The sequence below is a fragment of the Mugil cephalus genome, chromosome 13 (genome assembly GCF_022458985.1).
Source record: "Mugil cephalus isolate CIBA_MC_2020 chromosome 13, CIBA_Mcephalus_1.1, whole genome shotgun sequence".
In the NCBI taxonomy this organism is placed as follows: domain Eukaryota; kingdom Metazoa; phylum Chordata; class Actinopteri; order Mugiliformes; family Mugilidae; genus Mugil; species Mugil cephalus.
This window is the reverse complement of record NC_061782.1, coordinates 5,051,028-5,070,274: the sequence shown is the minus strand read 5'-3', so window position 1 is coordinate 5,070,274 and position 19,247 is coordinate 5,051,028. Positions and strand designations below refer to the sequence as shown.

The window sequence follows — 19,247 nt, the reverse complement described above, 5'->3', positions numbered from 1 at the left end:
AGGTAGGTAGGTGCAAAATAGAATATAAAAGAAGTCAATAAATAATATACATATTTTGGACTATCTACGCTTATTAGGTTTAGTAGAACACTTGTTAACAGAACTATTAGGCCTCAGAACCTTTTGCTGACGAACAAACCCCTGATCTGTGCATGTCATGTATTAACATATGCTAACATGCTAAGTCACGGTAAAAGTAAAGTTTTTCAAAGTTTTTTTTTTTTTTTTACCAAATCCCCAAATTGCTTCTCTGTTTCTTTTTAGATGGATGCGCTTGAGCAACACTTCGCTGTGTGGCCATAGCTTGAGTGTTATGTGCTACGTTCACACTCCGAAAACACCACACGTGATTGACACAGATACATTCAAAGAGCACCACAGAAGGTTGAGGCTTCCCTCAGCTTTGATCTGTATCAGATTCTAGATAAACATTATCTGATTCCGCTGAAAATGGCTTGTAGCTCGTTGCTTTTCTGCCGGTGGCGTGGACTAAAATCTCCTGTTCAAACACTGCCAGTTAATTAGTGTAAAGAAAAACAATTATAAACGTTAGCTCTGTGAGTGGAATGTATGCTAACATGTGACGACAAGTGAGGGGCGAGGTCACTCTCGAAATCAACTTTGTGCTCCGAAACAAGAATATTTTTTATTTCAACACGGCGACCTCTGAGTTTCTTTATTGCACCACCGGCTCTTTCCAAAGTCTCGCCTCTTGAATTGTGTGAAATCGTTAAATAGCTGTTACTGTGGCCGTGGTCCGAGACATGTCCCGATGTTTACCCCCCATATTCCCCTCAGAGATAGATAGGCTCAGCCTTGGCTGTGCTGATAAAACGAAAGTGTAAATATGTCAAGTGTATCAGGGGATAAACACTTCTCTCTCCCTCATGCACACGCAGGGAATGAAATGGCTAAACAGGAAAGCTTTAATCGCGTGTTTACACAGAGAATCTGAGCTTTACTACTGGACACCGGCTCAACGTCAGAACAGGTTTGATTTACCGCTGCGTGTAAACCTTAATGTCTTCTTTCAGTGGAGGTGCTTATCACATGGTTACATGTTAAAGCTATTTAAGGAAGAGGGAGGGAAATGGAAACTGTGGCTTCAAATAAAAAACTGGAGTATATTTGCCCTGTGCTCCCAGAGCCTGGTGGGAAATGCTGTTTTAAATGGACTGAGGGAGGTTTGTTTTGGCCGCGGAAACAAATGACCCTTAACCTCCGGCTCAGACTTACTCAGCTCACGTTTTTTCGATCCCACCCGTGTAGATGATTACGGGATGCTGCTGATGGCCGAGGCGCTGCTGGAGGAGTGCCTGCTGGAAAACATGGATCTGTTACGAAGCTCCAGGCCTCTGGTGGACCAGAACCAGCCCAAACTGTGCCGGGCCAAAGCCCACCTCAACACCCTCCTGAGCCGAGGCCGTCTCACAGTCAGTCAAAGCTTCTCCCTTCGCCCGGTAGACTCCTTCCAAACCAAATGAGTGACCCCCCCCCCCGATAAAACGTTTTCTTTGTCCTGCAGCATAGGTACCTGAACGAGGCTCTGCTGCTGATGGCCAAGGTGCACTACGTGCAGGGTCGCTACAGGGACGCCCAGGGAATGTGCGCCAGGGTGGGACTGGAGGAGCTGACGCAGGACGACCAGCCGACCTACCACTTCCGCTTGCTGGCTGAGGCGTTCGTCATTAAAGGTACCTGCCGTGCTTTGTCGTTAACAGTTCACGTTTCATTCAGGAGCAACAATATTTAACCTTAATCCGTGACATAGTACCCTGAACTTCTACAGTTGTAAAGCACATTCCTCCTGTGCCATAAGGGATTGCTGCTGTTTTTTTTTGGTCGTCTGCAATTATACTTCAAAAACATGCTTTTCAGATAATCTTTCTGCCCTGTTTGTTTGCCAGCTTGTTTTTTCTTGTCCCACTGGACTCTGTTAGAAATATTCTCATGTTCCTAGTTCTCAGCAGCTACTGTGGTGAAGTCTTTTCAGTGCATACTCTGAGTTGCCCCTGTAGCTTTTAGCTTTTTTTTTTTTTAACTTTGGTGGACAGCGAAAGATCAGTGAGACACACAAAGCCCACACCTGCACTCCAGCACATTTAACCGTGGCCACTTTACCTGCACGTGTTTCCAAATACCGTAATCAGTTCCCCCACTCCGGACCAATTTTTAGCAGGAACATTTTGTTGGTGGCGAAGTTGGGCTAACATCCAGGCCACTACAAACCCACTGTGCTCTATTTAGGATGTTACCTAGCAGCCCCATGTGTTAGCATACATTCCGCTCGCTGACACACTAACATTTGCCATTGTTTTGCTCTTAGATAATTAATCAGCAAAGTCTGATAACTCTGTAAGTAGAACAGGGTGGTGTTTTTTTTCCGTTATGATATAAATTTTTAATATATCAGCATACTGCTGCATTTGATTACACAGCGTTAGGAAAGTTGCACTGCGAGACAGTTTCAAAGTAAATGAAACTGTAACTATGCCTGTTTCTTCATTTCATCTTGATAACAGTTAACTTTTTTTTTTTTTTTTGACCTCCGAGCTGTAAATGTCCCCAGATTTCCACATCAGCAGGCAGTGCTCACACGGGGCCACGCAAACTATTATTCTTAAATATTCTACAGTATTTACTCATCATCTCACATCATCCATCCTCAGTTAATGTGCTGCATTAATTCCTCTCTCAGCCAACAGGAAATGTTGTGAACATGTGATTATGCATGAAAAAAATACTGTAATAAACCACGATACCATCAGAATTTTGAAAAAACACCACGATAAACAGTTTTGGTCATCGCGCCCGGCCCTGACTGTAAGCGTATGTTCACACGTTCACACTACTAGCAACAGCTTTTTTTTTTTTAGTCTTTTTCATATGAAACATGAAAAAAAGACGCGATATGAAGCGACAAAATGTCCATCTCGACATGCAGTGAAGGTCAACACATCAAAGCTCACGCAAAGAATAATTAGCTCCCGACGGAACGGTTCCAGACCGACTATGTACCACGAAATACTTGTGAGGGTTCTGCTTTCAGGCTACGTGTCCAAGCAGTGGTGAAGGAAGCTGTTCATATTTGAACTCAACAGACAAGCCCTCTCTTCCTCATGCAATGTAACGTTTGGCCGCGTTTAGCGTCTGCAGCATTAGCATTTGAGCGAGCCCTTATGAATCAACCTCAGACAAACCTCCAGAAATGCATTACACACGTGTAGGAACATGACTTCCTCTTAATCACTGGTGCTGTAACAGACCTCAGATATTTATTATCATTTGCTGCCAAGCTGGTATCAGCTGATTCACACTGAAAACATCAAAACTGACGATTAGATGTGAGACTCCAATCATTTAATGTCACACACGCAATTAGCAAACAAGATTTATACCGTCGTGTAACAAAGCTTTTTATGACAGGGTTGACAAACCTGGGATTTCACACTTTGTGGACTTCACCGATCAGCCACAACATTAAAACCACTGACAGGAGAAGCAAATAACTTGTAATCTTGTGATGATTCATCGTTCTGCTGGGAAACTTTTGGACCTGGCATTCATTCATATGGACGTCACTTAGACACACCTTCCTACACACTATTAGGAAGGTGGTCATAATGTTATGCCTGATCGGTGTACATCTCCTTCCCGTTAGCCTGGATCTTCAGCAAGCGTAGGCAGCACCGAGCACTGGCAGGAAAAACACCGCAGACAAGACTGAACTGCTCCCTGCGCACATTCTTAAACCATTTCCCGGGAGTTATTACAGTCCCAGAATCACAAGCACCTTGTAGGGGTTTCTGAAATGTAAAGGGGAGAGAAGGGATTTCTTTTTTGCCAAAATAGGGAAATATCTGCTTAACTGGGCAGCTGGGGTTAGTAGGTAAGTCAGCGACCTCGTTCTCAGCCTCATCTTGACACAGATGTCACAGAAATGTGTTGCCTGCGTTGTTGCGCCCGTGAAAGATAAACCTCTGTGTTTTCTCACTACGATAAGACAGACTGAAACAACACGAAGTCCTTCAGGGAGCAAACTTGCCCCCTCTGCCCCGTTTCTTGACAGATTTCTTCTTCGTACGGCCTCTTTAAAGATCAGATGATCGTGAGTCACTTGCAGAGTTAGTCACACCTCCCAGACGCCGTCTCAGTTCCAGAAATGCCATCTTGTTATCGCCGACTATTTTGGGTTCACTTCGAACTGTTTTTTTAAATTTTTTATTTTTTTTCCAGGGAGATACATTCAGGTTCTGCTGTGACGCAGTGGAAACGCTGCATTGTTGTCAAAGAAGGTCAAAGATCAAATTAACGGAGCATTACACTCAGAGAGCTTCAGATAATCTGGTTTCTCTCCTCGCGGTCATCATCATTATGTTGTTACACTCCCTGTTTCCTGATAATTGGAAATTACCTCATGCTCATGAGACGTGAGACAAACTCTGTTTCAATAACTGTCACTTTTTGATTTGCTGCGATTGTTTTTGTGTGCCCCCCCCTACTGGATGATATTCACAGTCGGGACGTTTTTTCTGACTCGCGAACGCAGGTCAGATCCTTCCCATGCTTTCTCCCCGTAACGTATCGCATGTTGCTGTGGGAATGGAGTCAGATGTGAATGTTTGTATGATGATGTCTTGGTAGTTGGCAGCTGTCTGCTTATTTGATTTGGCCTGGCGTCTGGCCTGAGGCTGCCGTCGCCGCAGACCTCCTGCGGTCTAGAGAAGTTCCTGCCCCCGCTCCCTCCCGATTATTTGTTCCAGCAAGTAAACCAGCAGACATCGAACGGAGCATCTGGACGACCAACGTTCACACCCACTACATCTGTATTCATGCATCAAACCACACCACCATGCACCTTATACACGATCAGCCGAAACAGGGGATGAATATGGTGATGTATCATAATGGCTAGAGATAGAAAACTGCTATAAATTATGATCCAACAATCACGTCTGCATCTTGTATTATCTCAACATTGCGCAAGTTCTTACTAAAAGAAGAAGCAGAGACATCTCCAACTTTAGCCCACAGTATGAGGCAACCACTTATGCTGCTGCATCCTCTAATTTCCCATAATGCACCTCAGATGTTTCTTTTATCACTGTCCATTGTTCACTTCCATCCTGCTTTTCCTTCCATCTTCTTTGTTAGATGTTATTGTATCTATTAATTCCTGTGACTTACGCTTCATCTCGACCTTTTCCCCGTCGGTGAAAGCAGGTGTTGGTGTTGTTGGTGGTGACATTCACGCCCACTGGCCTCCTCTCGTGTTTCAGGTCTGTCTCTGGACCACCAGACGGTGTCGTCGGTGTCTCGGGTTCGTCTTTCGGAGAGAGAGGAGGAGAGTCTGTCCTGCTTCCTCAGGGCCTGTGACGCGGCTCTGTCCTACCTGCAGGAGCTCGATAAGGTGGACGCCCGTACCTGTAGAGTGTGAACGCGCTGTGTGTGCATAAAAAAAAAAGAACCAGACACTTTGATCAGGACGTTGTCTTCTCTTTAGTCAGTCTCCTGTCTCTGTGTCTGTTTTTTTTTTATTCTCTGTTCATTTTGTTTGAAGTATTCAGAAATATGTAGAAATAGTTATGATTTGCTCCAGCTAGCATTAGCTTAGGTCCTAAATACATGCTAATGGATCAATAATTATCATCCAGGCATCATCCAGGTCAGGCACTCTGATCAGGCATAACATTATGACCACCTTCCTAAGATAGTGTAGGTCTCCAAATCAGTTGTGACTCACCAGAGAATGGACATGGGCCTTCTGAGGGTGTACTGTGGTGTCTGGTAACACAGTGTTGTTAGTGGGGGCCTATAGATTGAAGGGAGGGGCCTCTGTGGATCATCCCACAGATACTTGATCAGTTTGGGATCTAGTGAACTTAGAGGTCAGGTCAGCACCTTGTCCTGTTCTTCATGTTTTTTTTTGAGTTGTTGCTAAACCGTTTTTTTGCGTGTGTCCGTGTCAGGCTGTATCCTGCAGGGGGTCATCACTATGGGGTGGGGGGGTGCCTTGTTCTGGTCTAGGTGGGTGCTGCATGTCTAAGTAACATCCACGTGAAAAATGCCAGGTCCAGAAATTTTCCAGGAAAACACAGAATTGTTACAAGATGATCAAAGTTATTTACTTCTCCTGTCAGTGGTCATAATGTTGTGGCTGATTGGCGAAACGTCTGAACTGTTGACTGCGAACTAGACCCAGGGTCAAAAGATTTACACTTTTAAACTTTGTATTTTCAGACTGTAACTACGCCTCACGTCAAAACAACTAAAACTAGCCTCCTCCCTTCAACCGTTGACATCGACCTGGGCTACTTCCTGCAGGCCGCCTTACAGAGCGCTTACATCTGTCTTCTGCAAAGAGGGTGAGTCTAACCAACTATTCATATGCAAAAACATACATATACACTCTTTTAATATCATCTTGAACAGACATTTTAAAGCTAATGTCAGACAACAAACAATGATCATAATGGTTTGTAAGCTGCAGTCTTTGCTGATTCGTTCATTGCCAGGTTTCTGGATGCATTTTAGTTTGTGACCAGATGGTGTCAGTGTTGCTCTGAGATATAAAATAAAAGTTGCTGAGCTGTCACACACTCATTCTGTCTGTGCTATAAATTCTTCCCCTAATGTTGTAAAGCTCCGATGTTCCCTTTTTGCTTATGCCATCAAAATAATAAATCATGTTCCAAATATGCAAATGCTTTGCTTACAGTCGATGCGCTGCCTCTCATCGTTCCACGCTACCACAGTGAACAGTATTACGCCCCAGTTGCTTCTTCTTCTGCTTCTTTATTTTTATTTAATGTTACATCTACCCTGTCTTTCTCTGTGTGTGTCTTTTGCTTTGTGTGTGTTTGCGTCTCAGTCATCTTGCACAGGGCGCCCACCAGTTGCGCAGAGTGCTCAGGGTGGTGGAGTCACGAGGGTCTCAGAACTTCAGGAAGGTGAGCACACACATTTCCTGCTTACTTACCAACACACCGTCACTGTACAGTCGCCAAAATGTAGTGTAAAACCTCTTGGCTAAAATTAACCTCCTGAGAACCCACATCCTCATATGGGGACGTTAGGGTTTAGGGTTGTTGCAGCTTATTCTGCTTCATTTAAACTTTAAATCCTCATAACTAGACACTAGTTGGTGTAAACCCATGATTGCAGACATTTCAACGGATTCATACAAAACCTCATCAAATGTTACAACTGAAACTTTTCTAGTTTAATATGACACAATTTCTATCAATAGTAAGAAGCTATAACTTTGCTAATTAGCAAGTACCCGATTAAGGATGTTGGGACTTCATTATTTGCATTTGTGCTTTTGCACAGCAGCGTTCAGACATGAGAATTAACATTTTTCATATTTTGTTAAATATTGTTGACTTTATGGTAATATTGAGTGTAATAATCCCTGTATCCACACACGAGGACTGGATTTTTTTTCAGAGATGATGCTAAGTTTTTATAGTTCTTAATGAATTGGAGAAACTGAAAATGCACACCAAATAAAATCTCAGGTCTCAGGAGGTTAAAATAAAAACACTGAGGTTTTAGCTCCATCTGAACCAGCAGGTTAGCGGTGGAACATGTAACGATGATTGTGTTTGGATTCTAGTCCGCCGCGAGGAAGCTGGCCGAGGTGTTGCTGAGCTCTGTGAGTGAAGACAGCTACTGGCCCCCGCTGGGCCCCCCGCCCTCAGCGTGGCTTCACAGAGAGGGAGCCGCCGCCTCCAAAGACGCCATCTACCCCACCGTGAAACCGCCACAGCGTTACAGCAGCGAATGGTTCGTAGAGCGTTTTTTTTGTGTTTCAGTCTCTAGTTACTCTGTTAAATCACACCAAACAAGTGAAAAAGTGACTCCTGCAACACTTATGTTATGTTATTCCGCAGCCCTTTAAACACGGATCAGGCATAACATTATGACCGCCTTCCTAATATTGTGTAGGCCTCCAAAACAGTTGTAACTCATCAGAGAATGGACGTCTGATGGTGTCCTGTGGTGTCTGGTAACACATTGTTCCTAAACCATTTTTTGCATCTGTGTTAGGCTGCATCCTGCTGCCATTAAGGAGTGTCATTGCTATGGGGTGGGGGTGTCTGGTCTGGTCTAGGTGCTACAGGCCCAAAGGTTTCCCAGTCGGACATTGAATTGTCACAGCATGAATGTAAATGTTATTTACTTCTCCTGTCAGTGGTCATAATGTTGTGGCTGATTGGTGTATATACCTGTTTATTCTATAAAATAAGTGGGATCCCTCCTTTGTTGTTCATCCTTGGACTTCCTACCATTTTTTCCCACGATCGTTTCAAGGGTGGAGCTTTTCCTGAGCAAAACAAGAGAGTCTTTGGCTATAAATTGTAAAGACCCTTGAGCCAAATATGTAACATTGAGCCACACTAGTAAAACTGACGTGAGCTTTAATAAAGTGTAAGCAGAGGAGACGCGTGCTTAGAGTTCACGAGACTTGTTATTAGTTCACCTGCTTAAAGTTTAAAGAGGAGTTTTGTTTGGAACAAAACCACTTGGCCTCTTGGCCCCGAGGATGTGTCTTTAAAGAGCAGTGGCTTAGTTCTGTCACGCAGGCTCCACAAAAAGGCCACTAGAGGTCATCATATCCAAGCTTTAGCCTGCACCGACCAGCCACAACATTATGACCACTGACAGGAGAAGTGAATAACGAATAACGACCATCTTGTTACAATTCAGGGTTCTGCCGGGAAACGTTTGGACCTGGCATTCATTCGTGTGGATGTTACTTAGACATGTAGCGAAAAAAAAACATGAAGAAGAGCACAAGGTGTTCACCTGGCTGCAGGATGATCGACAGAGGACCACAGAGGCCCCCACTAACTACATCAGAGGCCACAGTACTGTTTTGGAGACCTACATAATATTAGGCGGTCATAATGTTATGCCTGATCAGTGTGCCTGGCCTGGATGATGATTATTGAACCATTAGCATGTATGCAGGACTTAAGCTAATGGTACATGGAGCAAATCTGAACTGTTCAGATACAGAACAACAGCATATTCCTTCATGCACAAGGGAGACCTGCACAATATTAGGTCATAATGTTATGGCTGATCGGTGCAAATGTCTGCTCAATACTGGGTCTAGATGAAGTTTATTGTTACAGAGCAAGTATGTGATTTTTAAAGCTGAGGTCAACATCAACTAAGTCAGGTTTTTGCAACAAAGGTGCAGTTACGGAGAAGTATATAGAAGAGCGGCTGTGTGGAAAAATATTTGCACATTCAGCTCTGTGACATGCAGGTGAAACAAGAAGATTGCTTCAGTTTCAGAAAAAAATAGGTCTCTTAGTGTGTTATCACTATTTATTGGTCAATAAACTGTGATGCTGACCAAGAGCAGTGTAGGGAAAAAAAAATAAATAAAAAAAAAAGATTATTTGCCACGTCAGGGGAAATGATACAAGTTTAACAACTTGTACATAAACACGTAGAGGTAACAAACTGTAACTTCCACAAAAATGAATTTTCTGACTAATGCGTGTGAGCGAAAAAAAACGCTGTAATAGGACACGGGGAAAGAAAGTGATGAATGGGGGAGTTCATCGGAAGAAATGAAGGAGACGCTGTGTGTGATATGCGAGACAGTGCCGGGTAGGGATATATCCAGGGTGGTCCGTGTTGTGTTACAGCTCCACAGGTGAGGTAGAAACTGGACACTCTTGGCAGTCTACCTGTGGGCTCTGTGTGTGTGTGTGTGTGTGTGTGTGTGTGTGTGTGTGTGTGTGAGGGATAAACTTCCTGCTCTCGGTTCTACTTCCTGTTTTTCTGTGTCCTGGCAGTTGCTTCTGTCCTCAGGACGTGGTGGAGGAGGCCGTGTTGCTGCTGCTCATCACAGAATCCATGGTGAGGGACAAACGCGCACACATACACGCCTCATCCTTTCTTTTCTTCGAAGGAAGGAACGCCTCTTTCCTCCTCCCCCCTCTGTTACATTTTTCCTCACTTGTTCTTTCGTCTTCATGTCCCTCCTCTGTGCGTCCAGGCCAGCGGCGACGCCGTGATCAGCCGCCTGCCGGACCAGGCCGAGGCTCGCCAGGCCAGCCTGCAGGACGCCACCTCCGTCTACGACCTGCTCACCATCGGCATGGCCAGGAGGGGGCAGTACGCCATGTTGTCCGAGGTGTGCGGCACACATCTTCTGACACACATATTCTACACTGGAGGTCTGCAGAGAGAGAGAGAGGGAGAGGGAGGAGAGATGAGACCCGTTAGCGAGAGCTTTGCCTTTGCCCAAACTTTTTAATGAACGTCCTTATCACTTTGAGAGTGGGGGGATTATGTGTCTTCCTCATCCCCCCACCCCCTCCCCCCACCTCCCTCATCCGTATTTCTCCGCTTCTTTCTTCCTCCTCTTCTCACTCCGAAAATTCTGCTTCTCCCCCGACATGACCTCGACCCAGATGTGTGAAATTTGGGGGAGGCGCAGGGTTTCTGGTATTAGGTTTGCCCACCCGTCCCACTGATTCATAGATGGCATCAGTCATCTCGTACGGAGGACCACACACACACACACACACACACACACACACACACACACTCGTGCAGACTGATTTAGTTCCACCTACATCCAGGGGGTCAGTTCGCTGATATATGGACCATTCGTTTGAAATTAGATGTCAGACGGGTCGGCACGATCCATCTTCGATGTCACGAATGAGATTCACATTGACTGATCACGTACATAGCGTGGCATTGATAAATCCACGAGGGGCCTGTTATCAAATTTTTATTTTATACCACCTTGCTTTAAAGCTGGGTTTTAAAAATACTTTCCCATCAGTGCACGGGTGATATTCAGGGAGATATCAGAATTTACAGAGTGAGATCAGCTGATGCAGTTTTAGGAGGCAAGTAAACGTAGCAACACCACTGAATAATAATAATAAAAGCTTATTCATATGCTCATTGATTATTCATATTTAATTATTCCTTCATATATTAGCTTTTGTTGCACAAATATGTCCATTTTTGTTTATTCGAAGCTTCTACACTTTGTGCGAAATGTTTCCCTGTTGACCTGCAAATCTAACGATGGCAATAAGAGAAATGTTTCCTACCTCAGGCTGCTGAAGCCCCAGTTTAGCTTCAGCATTAGCACTGGATCGATAGATGGTCGGGGAGCCGTGGAGTCAGCGATGCAGCTTTGGGAAAGTGGAGCAAGAGGTTCGCGTCCCCTCATCGGAATAAAGGGAAAATATGAACTCGTGCAGCTTTAAATGCAGAGGATGGGCCGATGCATTCTTCGCGCTAACTCCTCTAAAGGAGGGCCACATAGGGATTTGTAATGGTTTGAGGCCTCGTTTAACAGGGTTAACAGGGGTCAGGGCTGCTACGCTACGTAGCCACAAACATAGCTGCAGCTTCGCAAAGACCTGACTGCACACGCGAAAACCAAAATACACCGACACTTCAGCTCATTTGCACTTTTAAGAAAAAGTAGAGCCCGTTCAGGGTAGCAATTAACTACACAGTCCAAACACTCTCATTTAATTATATCCCACTGAGGCTGCTATTGTGTGCGGTTCCACGACACCTCCGTGTGCATGTTACAGGGTCAGCGGCCTTTTCTAATGAGTGCATATTATTTAATCACAATACCAGGCTGGTTTCGCTCACTCCTGTGTGACTGACAACATCCGACCGAGCAGTGTTCAACGCCGAGTCGGTGACTGACAAGTTCAGGGTAGAAAAAAAATGTGTCAACTAAAGTGGTTGTAGAGGGAAGCGACTCTGTGAAGAAATTTTAACGTCGCCCAGCCCAGACCTCCACCTCCTGCTTGTGCACGGTTGCATAACTTGAACATATCTTGTGTGTCTGCGTGTCTCCCCGCAGTGTCTGGAGCGAGCCATGAAGTTTTCGTTCAACGAGTTCCACCTCTGGCACCAGCTGGGCCTGTCACTCATGGCGGCCGGGAAGGTGAGCTCATTTCTCCTTTTATATATCGCCGGTGTCGGACCCCCGCGAGCTCCGAGCCGAGCCACGCCCAGGGGAGACATCCACCTTCTGCCTCTGTCCTGCAACCCTCTCGATTGCACCCTCACGTCCACGCGTGAAAAAAATATGGCAGCCAAATGCTCTCGGCCTCCTCCGAGTGGCAGGTGCATTGAATTTTTAGTTTTTTTTTTTAGTGTATCTGGACCGTGCATCTGTGTGATGCAGCTACGTGACGACCCCAAATGTTCTAAAAAGTTTGCACGGACATTCTTCAAGCGGGAGGATCACAGTTTCATTGCTCCCTTCTCTTTTTTATTCTGTGTGTGTGTGTGTGTGTGTGTGTGACAGAAAAATTGATCTGGCCTGCAGGATAAAATGACACTGCAGATCAATGCACAGCGCTAGAAATAGGCTGTTCCCTAGAAGGGGAAGGGGCCGCCTCGGTGTCGTCAGATCCGCTTCTATTTAGGGCCAGTGGCACACACACACACACACACACACACCCACACACACATGTATATATGGGTGTGTGTGTGGGTGTGTGTGTGTGCACGCACGTGGCCCATTAATGATTGACCTACATGTATTAAGTGGCTGTGTGTCTAAATGGGCCTATTTGGTCTGCGTAAGGACAGTTGATGTGTGTTTGATACGCTCACTTAAAAGCGATCCGTGTCATCCGTGGCCGCATGATAAGTGGCTGCTGTGTGCACATGAATCTCAATTTGTCATTGACATTTCTGTCTGTGTGCATGTTTGTGTGTGTGTGTGTGTGTGTGTGTGTGTGTGTGTGTGTGTGTTCCAGGGGGTTGGTGCTGTTTCTGTATTCAAAGAGTGTGCCAGGATGAGACCAGAGGACCCTTCGTTACCCCTGTTGGCTGCTAAAGTCTGCATTGGTCAGCTGCACTGGGTGAATACACACACACAAACATACATAGGGTTATTGTATAATTTTATAAATGTTGTATGTTTTCTTTCTTTTGTGTTTTCTTATGGTGCATTTTCCAAAAATATATGAAGAGCAGCACAAGGTGTTGACCTGGCCTATAAATTTACGAGATCCCAAACTGATCAAGTATCTGTGGGATGATCCAAAGAGGCCCCTCCCCTCAACCCATAGGACCCAAAGCCCCCCCCCCCCCCGCTAGCAACATCCTGGTGCCAGACAGTGCAGGATGGGGGGGTTCACTCTCATTCACCATGATCGCGTAAAAATAAGGCTTATTCTATTTAGAGAAAAAATATTTTACCATTTCTGACATTGCTGCAGGTTCCTAAAGTAATCAAACACATTCAGAAATAATAATGTTTCCATCGGTCTTAGCTGCACAGTGCACTTAAGGCTAGTTGTCAAATGTTTGCAAGCTAACTAAGGGCATGGTAGGCATTACTAGTCGCACATCAGCATTGTAAGCATTGTCCTTGTAGCTTGTTGTATCATGGTTCTGTGTCTGTTGTGTTCCATGGTCCAAAAAAGAGAAAATATCCAGTGATTGGCAGTTGTTGATGTGAGAGGTCAGAGGAGAATGGGCAGACTGGTTGGAGATGATAGAAAAGGCAACAGTAACTCGAATAACCACTGGTTTCAACCAAGGAACACGTCCAACCTTGAAGAAGATGGGCTACAGCAGCAGAAGACCACACCGGGGGCCACTCCTGTCAGCTAAGAACAGGAAACTGAGACTACGGTTCACACAGGCTCAACAACACTGGACAATAGAAGATTGGAAAAACGTTGCCTGGTCTGATGAGTCTTAGTTTCAGCTGCTACATTCAGACGGCAGGGTCAGAATTTGGTGTAAACAACATGAAAGCATGGATCCATCCTGCCTTGTATCAACGGTTCAGGCTGGTGATGGTGGTGTGATGGTGTGGGGGATATTTTCTTGGCCCCTTAGTACAAACTGAGCATGGTTTAAATGCCACAGTCTACCTGAGTATTGTTGCTGACCATGTCCATCCCTTTATGACTACAGTGGACCATCTTCTGACGGCTACTTCCAGCAGGATAATGCACCATGTCACAAAGCTCATCTCAAACTGGTTTCTGGAACATGACACTGAGTTCACTGTACTCCAATGGCCTCCACAGTCACCAGATCTCAATCCAATAGATAGAGGAACCTTTGGGATGTGGTGGAACGGGAGATTCTCATCACAGATGTGCAGTCGACAAATCTGTATCAACTGTGTGATGCTGTCATGTCAATATGGACCAAAATCTCTGAGGAATGTTTCCAACACCTTGTTGAAAGTATGAAACCAAGAATTAAGGCAGTTCTGAAGGCAAAAGAGCAGCAGCAAAGGCTGACGTGCACGTTTGAATTTATGGCGTCCCTTCTGCGTCAGGATTAATTCTGGTGTCACTCAGACAGATAGACGTCGATTTGAACTCCAGCTTGAATGCTCCTGCTGTTCGTGATCGGGGCAAGCAGGAGGCAGAAAGTCACGTCGGCGATGGTATTTAGCGTGGAGAGAGAATGGGTAGGGGGTGAGTGTGACAGAGAGAGAAAGAGAAAGGGGTCAGAGATTAGAAAAGAGGAGATAACAGGGGCGCATGGAGAGAGCACATCTGTCAGTGGCTGGAGATCATTGCAGGCCGGAGACACTAAGGAGCTTACAGCCTTAATCACAATGGGACACTATGGCCATAGTGCAGCAGTGTGGCATTACATAAATGGGCCACTGTTATCAGCTCCACTGGACCGATACCTAGCAAGAAACATTTCTTTTATTTATTTATTTTGCTCTTCATATCGATCTTCTGGCTCACAGAGCAGATCAGAACTTCTTCATATTTTTCAGAGTTTTTATAAAGGCACAACAGTATTTAACTACAAGCCAAAAGTTTGGAAGCAAGTCCAAGCTTCTGTTCACAATACCTTTCCTTTCTTAAAAACATGCATTAGTTGTGTTTTTTAGGATGTATTTACTGCATGATCAGACTTTGCTGATTTTATTGATATGCACCATTCTCCTTAAATTTACCTTTAGGTGTACATTACTGTTACCAGACCATTGCTGAAAAAACGACAACAAAATAAACGAAGGGTTTAGTTTTAGGGTAAAAACTCTTGCATTATTCACTTCAACTCTGTGGCTTTTGGTAGTCTGCATACAAATATCCTGTGTGGAACGAATGTCACGTATATACTTGATTATTATAGTAAAATGCAAAGTATACCAATGAAACTATAGATAGATAGATAGATAGATAGATAGATAGATAGATAGATAGATAGATAGATAGATAGAGCTCCTTTTCTGAATTCCTGAAGAGCAGCAATGCAGACCTTCACTGAACGACAGCATCTTGTTCTCCTTTCACACTATTCAAGGAGGGAATGAGTAAAAAAACAAAAAAAAAAAAAAACCCAGAGAAACCGTAATCCTCCTTAGATGTGCATGTGTGCGCTGCGTGTTTAAATGACGGAGCTATTGTGTGCAGGCTTTGAACTAGCAAGGCCTGGATTCAGAGGAAGAGACACAGAGAAGGAGAGAGAACAGAGGAGGAGGAGGAGGAGGAGGAGATGAAGGGGAAGGAAGGACTTGCTGTTGCACTGGCGTGCCGTCAAAGGCATCCCCCCCTCCCCCTTCCTCCCCCTTTCTCCCCCCCTACACCCACCGAACCACCTGCCCTCCCCGGCACCGGCCATACCTCACACGGTGTGACACACTTTTTCCTCGGCTCGGCTCAGCTCAGGCCACTCCCGCCTGAGTGGGCGAGTGTTTGTGCGCGAGCGAGTACGTGTCCTTCAGCAAACTCTGCGCTGTCCTTCAGCTCGCTGCGTCCTCGCGCTGGACTGACACCAGACTCAGACATGGACGCTCCGCTCCATCCCCCGCTGCACCGCGGCCAACAGTGGCCACACACATTGCTTTGCTGAGTCTTTGTGCATGAGAGGACGATGCAATCCGCTGAAGATCAGTATTATGCAATAACCCTTGCCCCTTTAGATGTTTAAATTCATTGGCATCTCCCTTTGTCTTGTCTTCTGGAGGGTCATGGTTGGGGCTAGAGCCTACCCCAGCTGTTATTAGTCGAGAGGTGGGGGTGCTCCCTCGACATTTTGCCGTAGGCCTAACACAGAGAGACCCAAATACACATGCAGAGAAGTGAAGATCTATCAGCGGGAAGAACAAGGAGCCCCACAGGGGATGGTCCCCATGCAACCCTGATCTCAACACCATGGATCAGTCTGGGATTAGAGCACACTGAGAACGTACTCCCAAGCTGCCGAACAGCTTAGCCGCCAAGCATCTCGAAAAAAAACGTGCACAAGTGTCCAGAGCTGCTCCTGCTGCTGCTGTTGCTGCTCTTCAGAAAGGCTTCATCTCCTCACTGCATCTTTTATGGAACCAGATGGTGTCTTCACCTTATAGCTCTTCAGAGGCTAATTGGTCACGTGTTGCTTTGTGTGTCCAGTTTGAGGAGGCAGAGACTCTGTCCCAGAGTGTGGTGTCCATGGGGGAGGAAGCAGGAGGATTTCTGCCCAGGGCTTACATGGCTCTGGGGCTCAGCTGCAGTCTGCAAGCCTCGGATGGTAAGGATGCACGAACCAGCACAACAAGCATACGGAGAATATTACGAGGCGTGTATTTCGTGTTTTCTGACAAGCCTCGTGGTCACGAAAGTAGCGAGTAACACTTTTCCATGAAGAGTTCAGGGTTGGGTCTGGTTTGTTTCATATCAACCCCGAGAAAACCCTCTCCAGCTTTTACCAAGTAATTAGCTTTCTCCTGGGACACAGTTATTTGTATGCTCGCTGAAAATACGACAAGGTGAAGGATTATCTAAAACATACTCCCCATTAATTAACTCCCATTAATTCTACACCTAAATTTTAATATGGATTAAATAAACAAGCTACACTGACGTAGGCAAATTCAAATCTTTTCAGAAGATTTTATTACGCAGAGATGAAAAATAACTGCATGCAATTGGATAGTCCCACAACCAATCAGAGTCTTTATGTGGTAAAAATAACTCCACGCTGCTCACTTGACATGCATGACCATGTTACTCATCTGCCAGCCCTCCCAACGATTTGATTGACCCGGCACTAAGCTCGGCTTTAGCATCATCCTTCTTACAGTCCAGACCCAACAGACCCCTCGCTGTGATCTTCTCCATGTAACAATACGGTCTAAAATTTAAAAAAAAGTTTCCTTTTTGCCATCTTAACCAGTCGGTGCCATAAAACACAGATTTTATGGTTAGTGTGATAAATAAGAGTCCTTTTGGGAAATGAATAACCAATGTCTTCTTATTCACAATTTAAATGCAACATTAGTTATAAATGTAAAAAAAATAATAAAAAAGAAGAAGAAGCTGAAATTAGACTAAACTTGGTCTCGTCTTCTCTCCAGCTACTCTGAAAGGAGATCGGAATGAATTCAACAAAAGAGCTTTACAAGCTTTACAAAAGTAAGTCCCGTCTCTTTTGTTGCCCTGTCCTTATCTGTTAGACCTAATCACCAATCAGCCACAACATTAAAACCACTGTCGGGAGAAGAAGCAGAGTAGCTTCTTTATAAGCTCTCATGAGACAAAAAGTTTGGGAACCACTGGTAGGGATATTACAGATACACGCTACAACATTAAAACCACTGTGCTAACGATCAGTCCTACTATTCAAGGAAACAACAATGAGAGACATCCGAAGAACGAAGGTTCTTTGTGTTTAGCTCCAATTAGCAATGTTAATTAGAATCTACAGTATGTACAGTAACAGTACAAACTTAGAGGGTAACACAATTAACAAACTGCTCCTGCTAAACTACACCTGTTGCTGTAGGACATGCTGACACTAGCTCTCACCAACAGTAGACCCTCACGGAGCTGCCGGTGCTGCTATTAAGTTGTTTTTAAAGTAAAGAAATGCTTCAAGCGCAACTTTTTCATTTTATTCCACTAACATCCAGGGTCTCAGAACTCAGACGAATGCTTCAATTAAGAAGTTTCCTCTTCCTAGCCTTATAACCTCTGCTTCCTCCACAGAGCTCATTCATTAGACCCCCAGGATGCCCAGATCGCCATGTACCTGGCTCTGCAGTTGGCCCTCGTGCGCCAGGTATGAAACAAAAACAAAAGCCCTTTTTTTTTTTTGCTTGTTTTTTCGTTTTGTCTCGTCATCAGCAAATTCTTGTGCGTTTTACCTGGAAAAATGTCTGTGAATGTGGCAGGTATCAACAGCCATGGAGCCCCTGCAGGCGGCTTTATCTCTCCGTGGGGATGACTTGCACTCGCTCCACCTGCTGACCCTGCTGCTGAGTGCCCAGAAACACCACCGCCATGCCCTGGACACCCTGGTCCTGGCTCTGAGCCAGCACCCCGACAACTTCAAGTAAAAAAACCCTGCTGCACCATCCCACCCACAACACGAAAAAACTCGCTGGATATGTTGTTCGACCGGGGGATCTTTGTGCTTAGAAGACTTTGCGTGGTGTGTTTTTTTTTTCTTTTTTCTTTAAGAGTGTGCGTTTGCAAGAGTATCTCCAGCCGGTGGTGCAGTGAGGCCCTGTCCTAACACAGTCCTCCCCGTAGGGATAGGGTGTCTCAGCTCCACTATGTTGGAGGCCAAGCTCACACACACACACACCGACACACACACGACGCCTTATTTAGACGTGCCAGAGTGGAAGCCTGCATTGCGGTACCTATGCCCCTTGAACACCCTTACCCTTTTAACACTGCAGCGCTGACCCGAGCCTCGGTACTGCTCGCTTTCCCTTACAGGACGGAGACGCCCCTGCACTCCCAAAAAACCCGCCTGCTTTTCTAAGCACGTTAAAACAAAATAACTTCAGTTTCTGGCCACTATTTCGCCTTTTTACCAAATCATATGTTTCTGTTTTCTTTCTCCTCACATCGTAATTCTCGGCAGCTATCCGGGGACAGAAGCTGTAAAAAAAACGAAAAGAAAAAGAAAGAAAAACGCGCTCATTAGCTGCGGTGGAAGCTCCATCGTATCAGACGCAGACAGCATCGACCATCAAGGCCAATTATTTCACACTAACAATAACGTGGAAGCGTGTTGCATCATCCCTCTGGTGTGTTTTCTCTCCATTTCAAACACCAGTAAAAGCATTTCACAGCACAGCCATTTGGGGTCAGTGTTGGCCTCCACGGCCCCGGCACACATAGACAGACAGACACACGGACAGATGGGAGGTGGTGGAGGTGGAGGGGGGGATGCATCCACTATACATCAGGAGGAAGAGGAAATGCAGGGAAAAAAAAACAAGAAAATTGATGCAACGGCGAAAAAAA

General features: G+C 45.2%; 1 protein-coding gene across 1 annotated transcript in view; it reads left to right on the top strand.

Annotated features, from left to right (window-relative positions):
- Positions 1–19,247, top strand: part of ttc7a (tetratricopeptide repeat domain 7A) — a 53,662-nt gene that overhangs the window by 3,703 nt on the left and 30,712 nt on the right. Inside the window, exons 3-16 of the mRNA XM_047603241.1 lie at positions 1,270–1,433; positions 1,526–1,694; positions 5,280–5,410; positions 6,241–6,365; positions 6,872–6,950; positions 7,619–7,788; positions 9,819–9,882; positions 10,022–10,159; positions 11,873–11,956; positions 12,780–12,884; positions 16,401–16,518; positions 17,345–17,402; positions 17,976–18,048; positions 18,161–18,321. Of these exons, the coding sequence (XP_047459197.1) occupies positions 1,270–1,433; positions 1,526–1,694; positions 5,280–5,410; positions 6,241–6,365; positions 6,872–6,950; positions 7,619–7,788; positions 9,819–9,882; positions 10,022–10,159; positions 11,873–11,956; positions 12,780–12,884; positions 16,401–16,518; positions 17,345–17,402; positions 17,976–18,048; positions 18,161–18,321 (1,639 nt within the window). The remainder of the gene's footprint in view (positions 1–1,269; positions 1,434–1,525; positions 1,695–5,279; positions 5,411–6,240; positions 6,366–6,871; positions 6,951–7,618; positions 7,789–9,818; positions 9,883–10,021; positions 10,160–11,872; positions 11,957–12,779; positions 12,885–16,400; positions 16,519–17,344; positions 17,403–17,975; positions 18,049–18,160; positions 18,322–19,247) is intronic.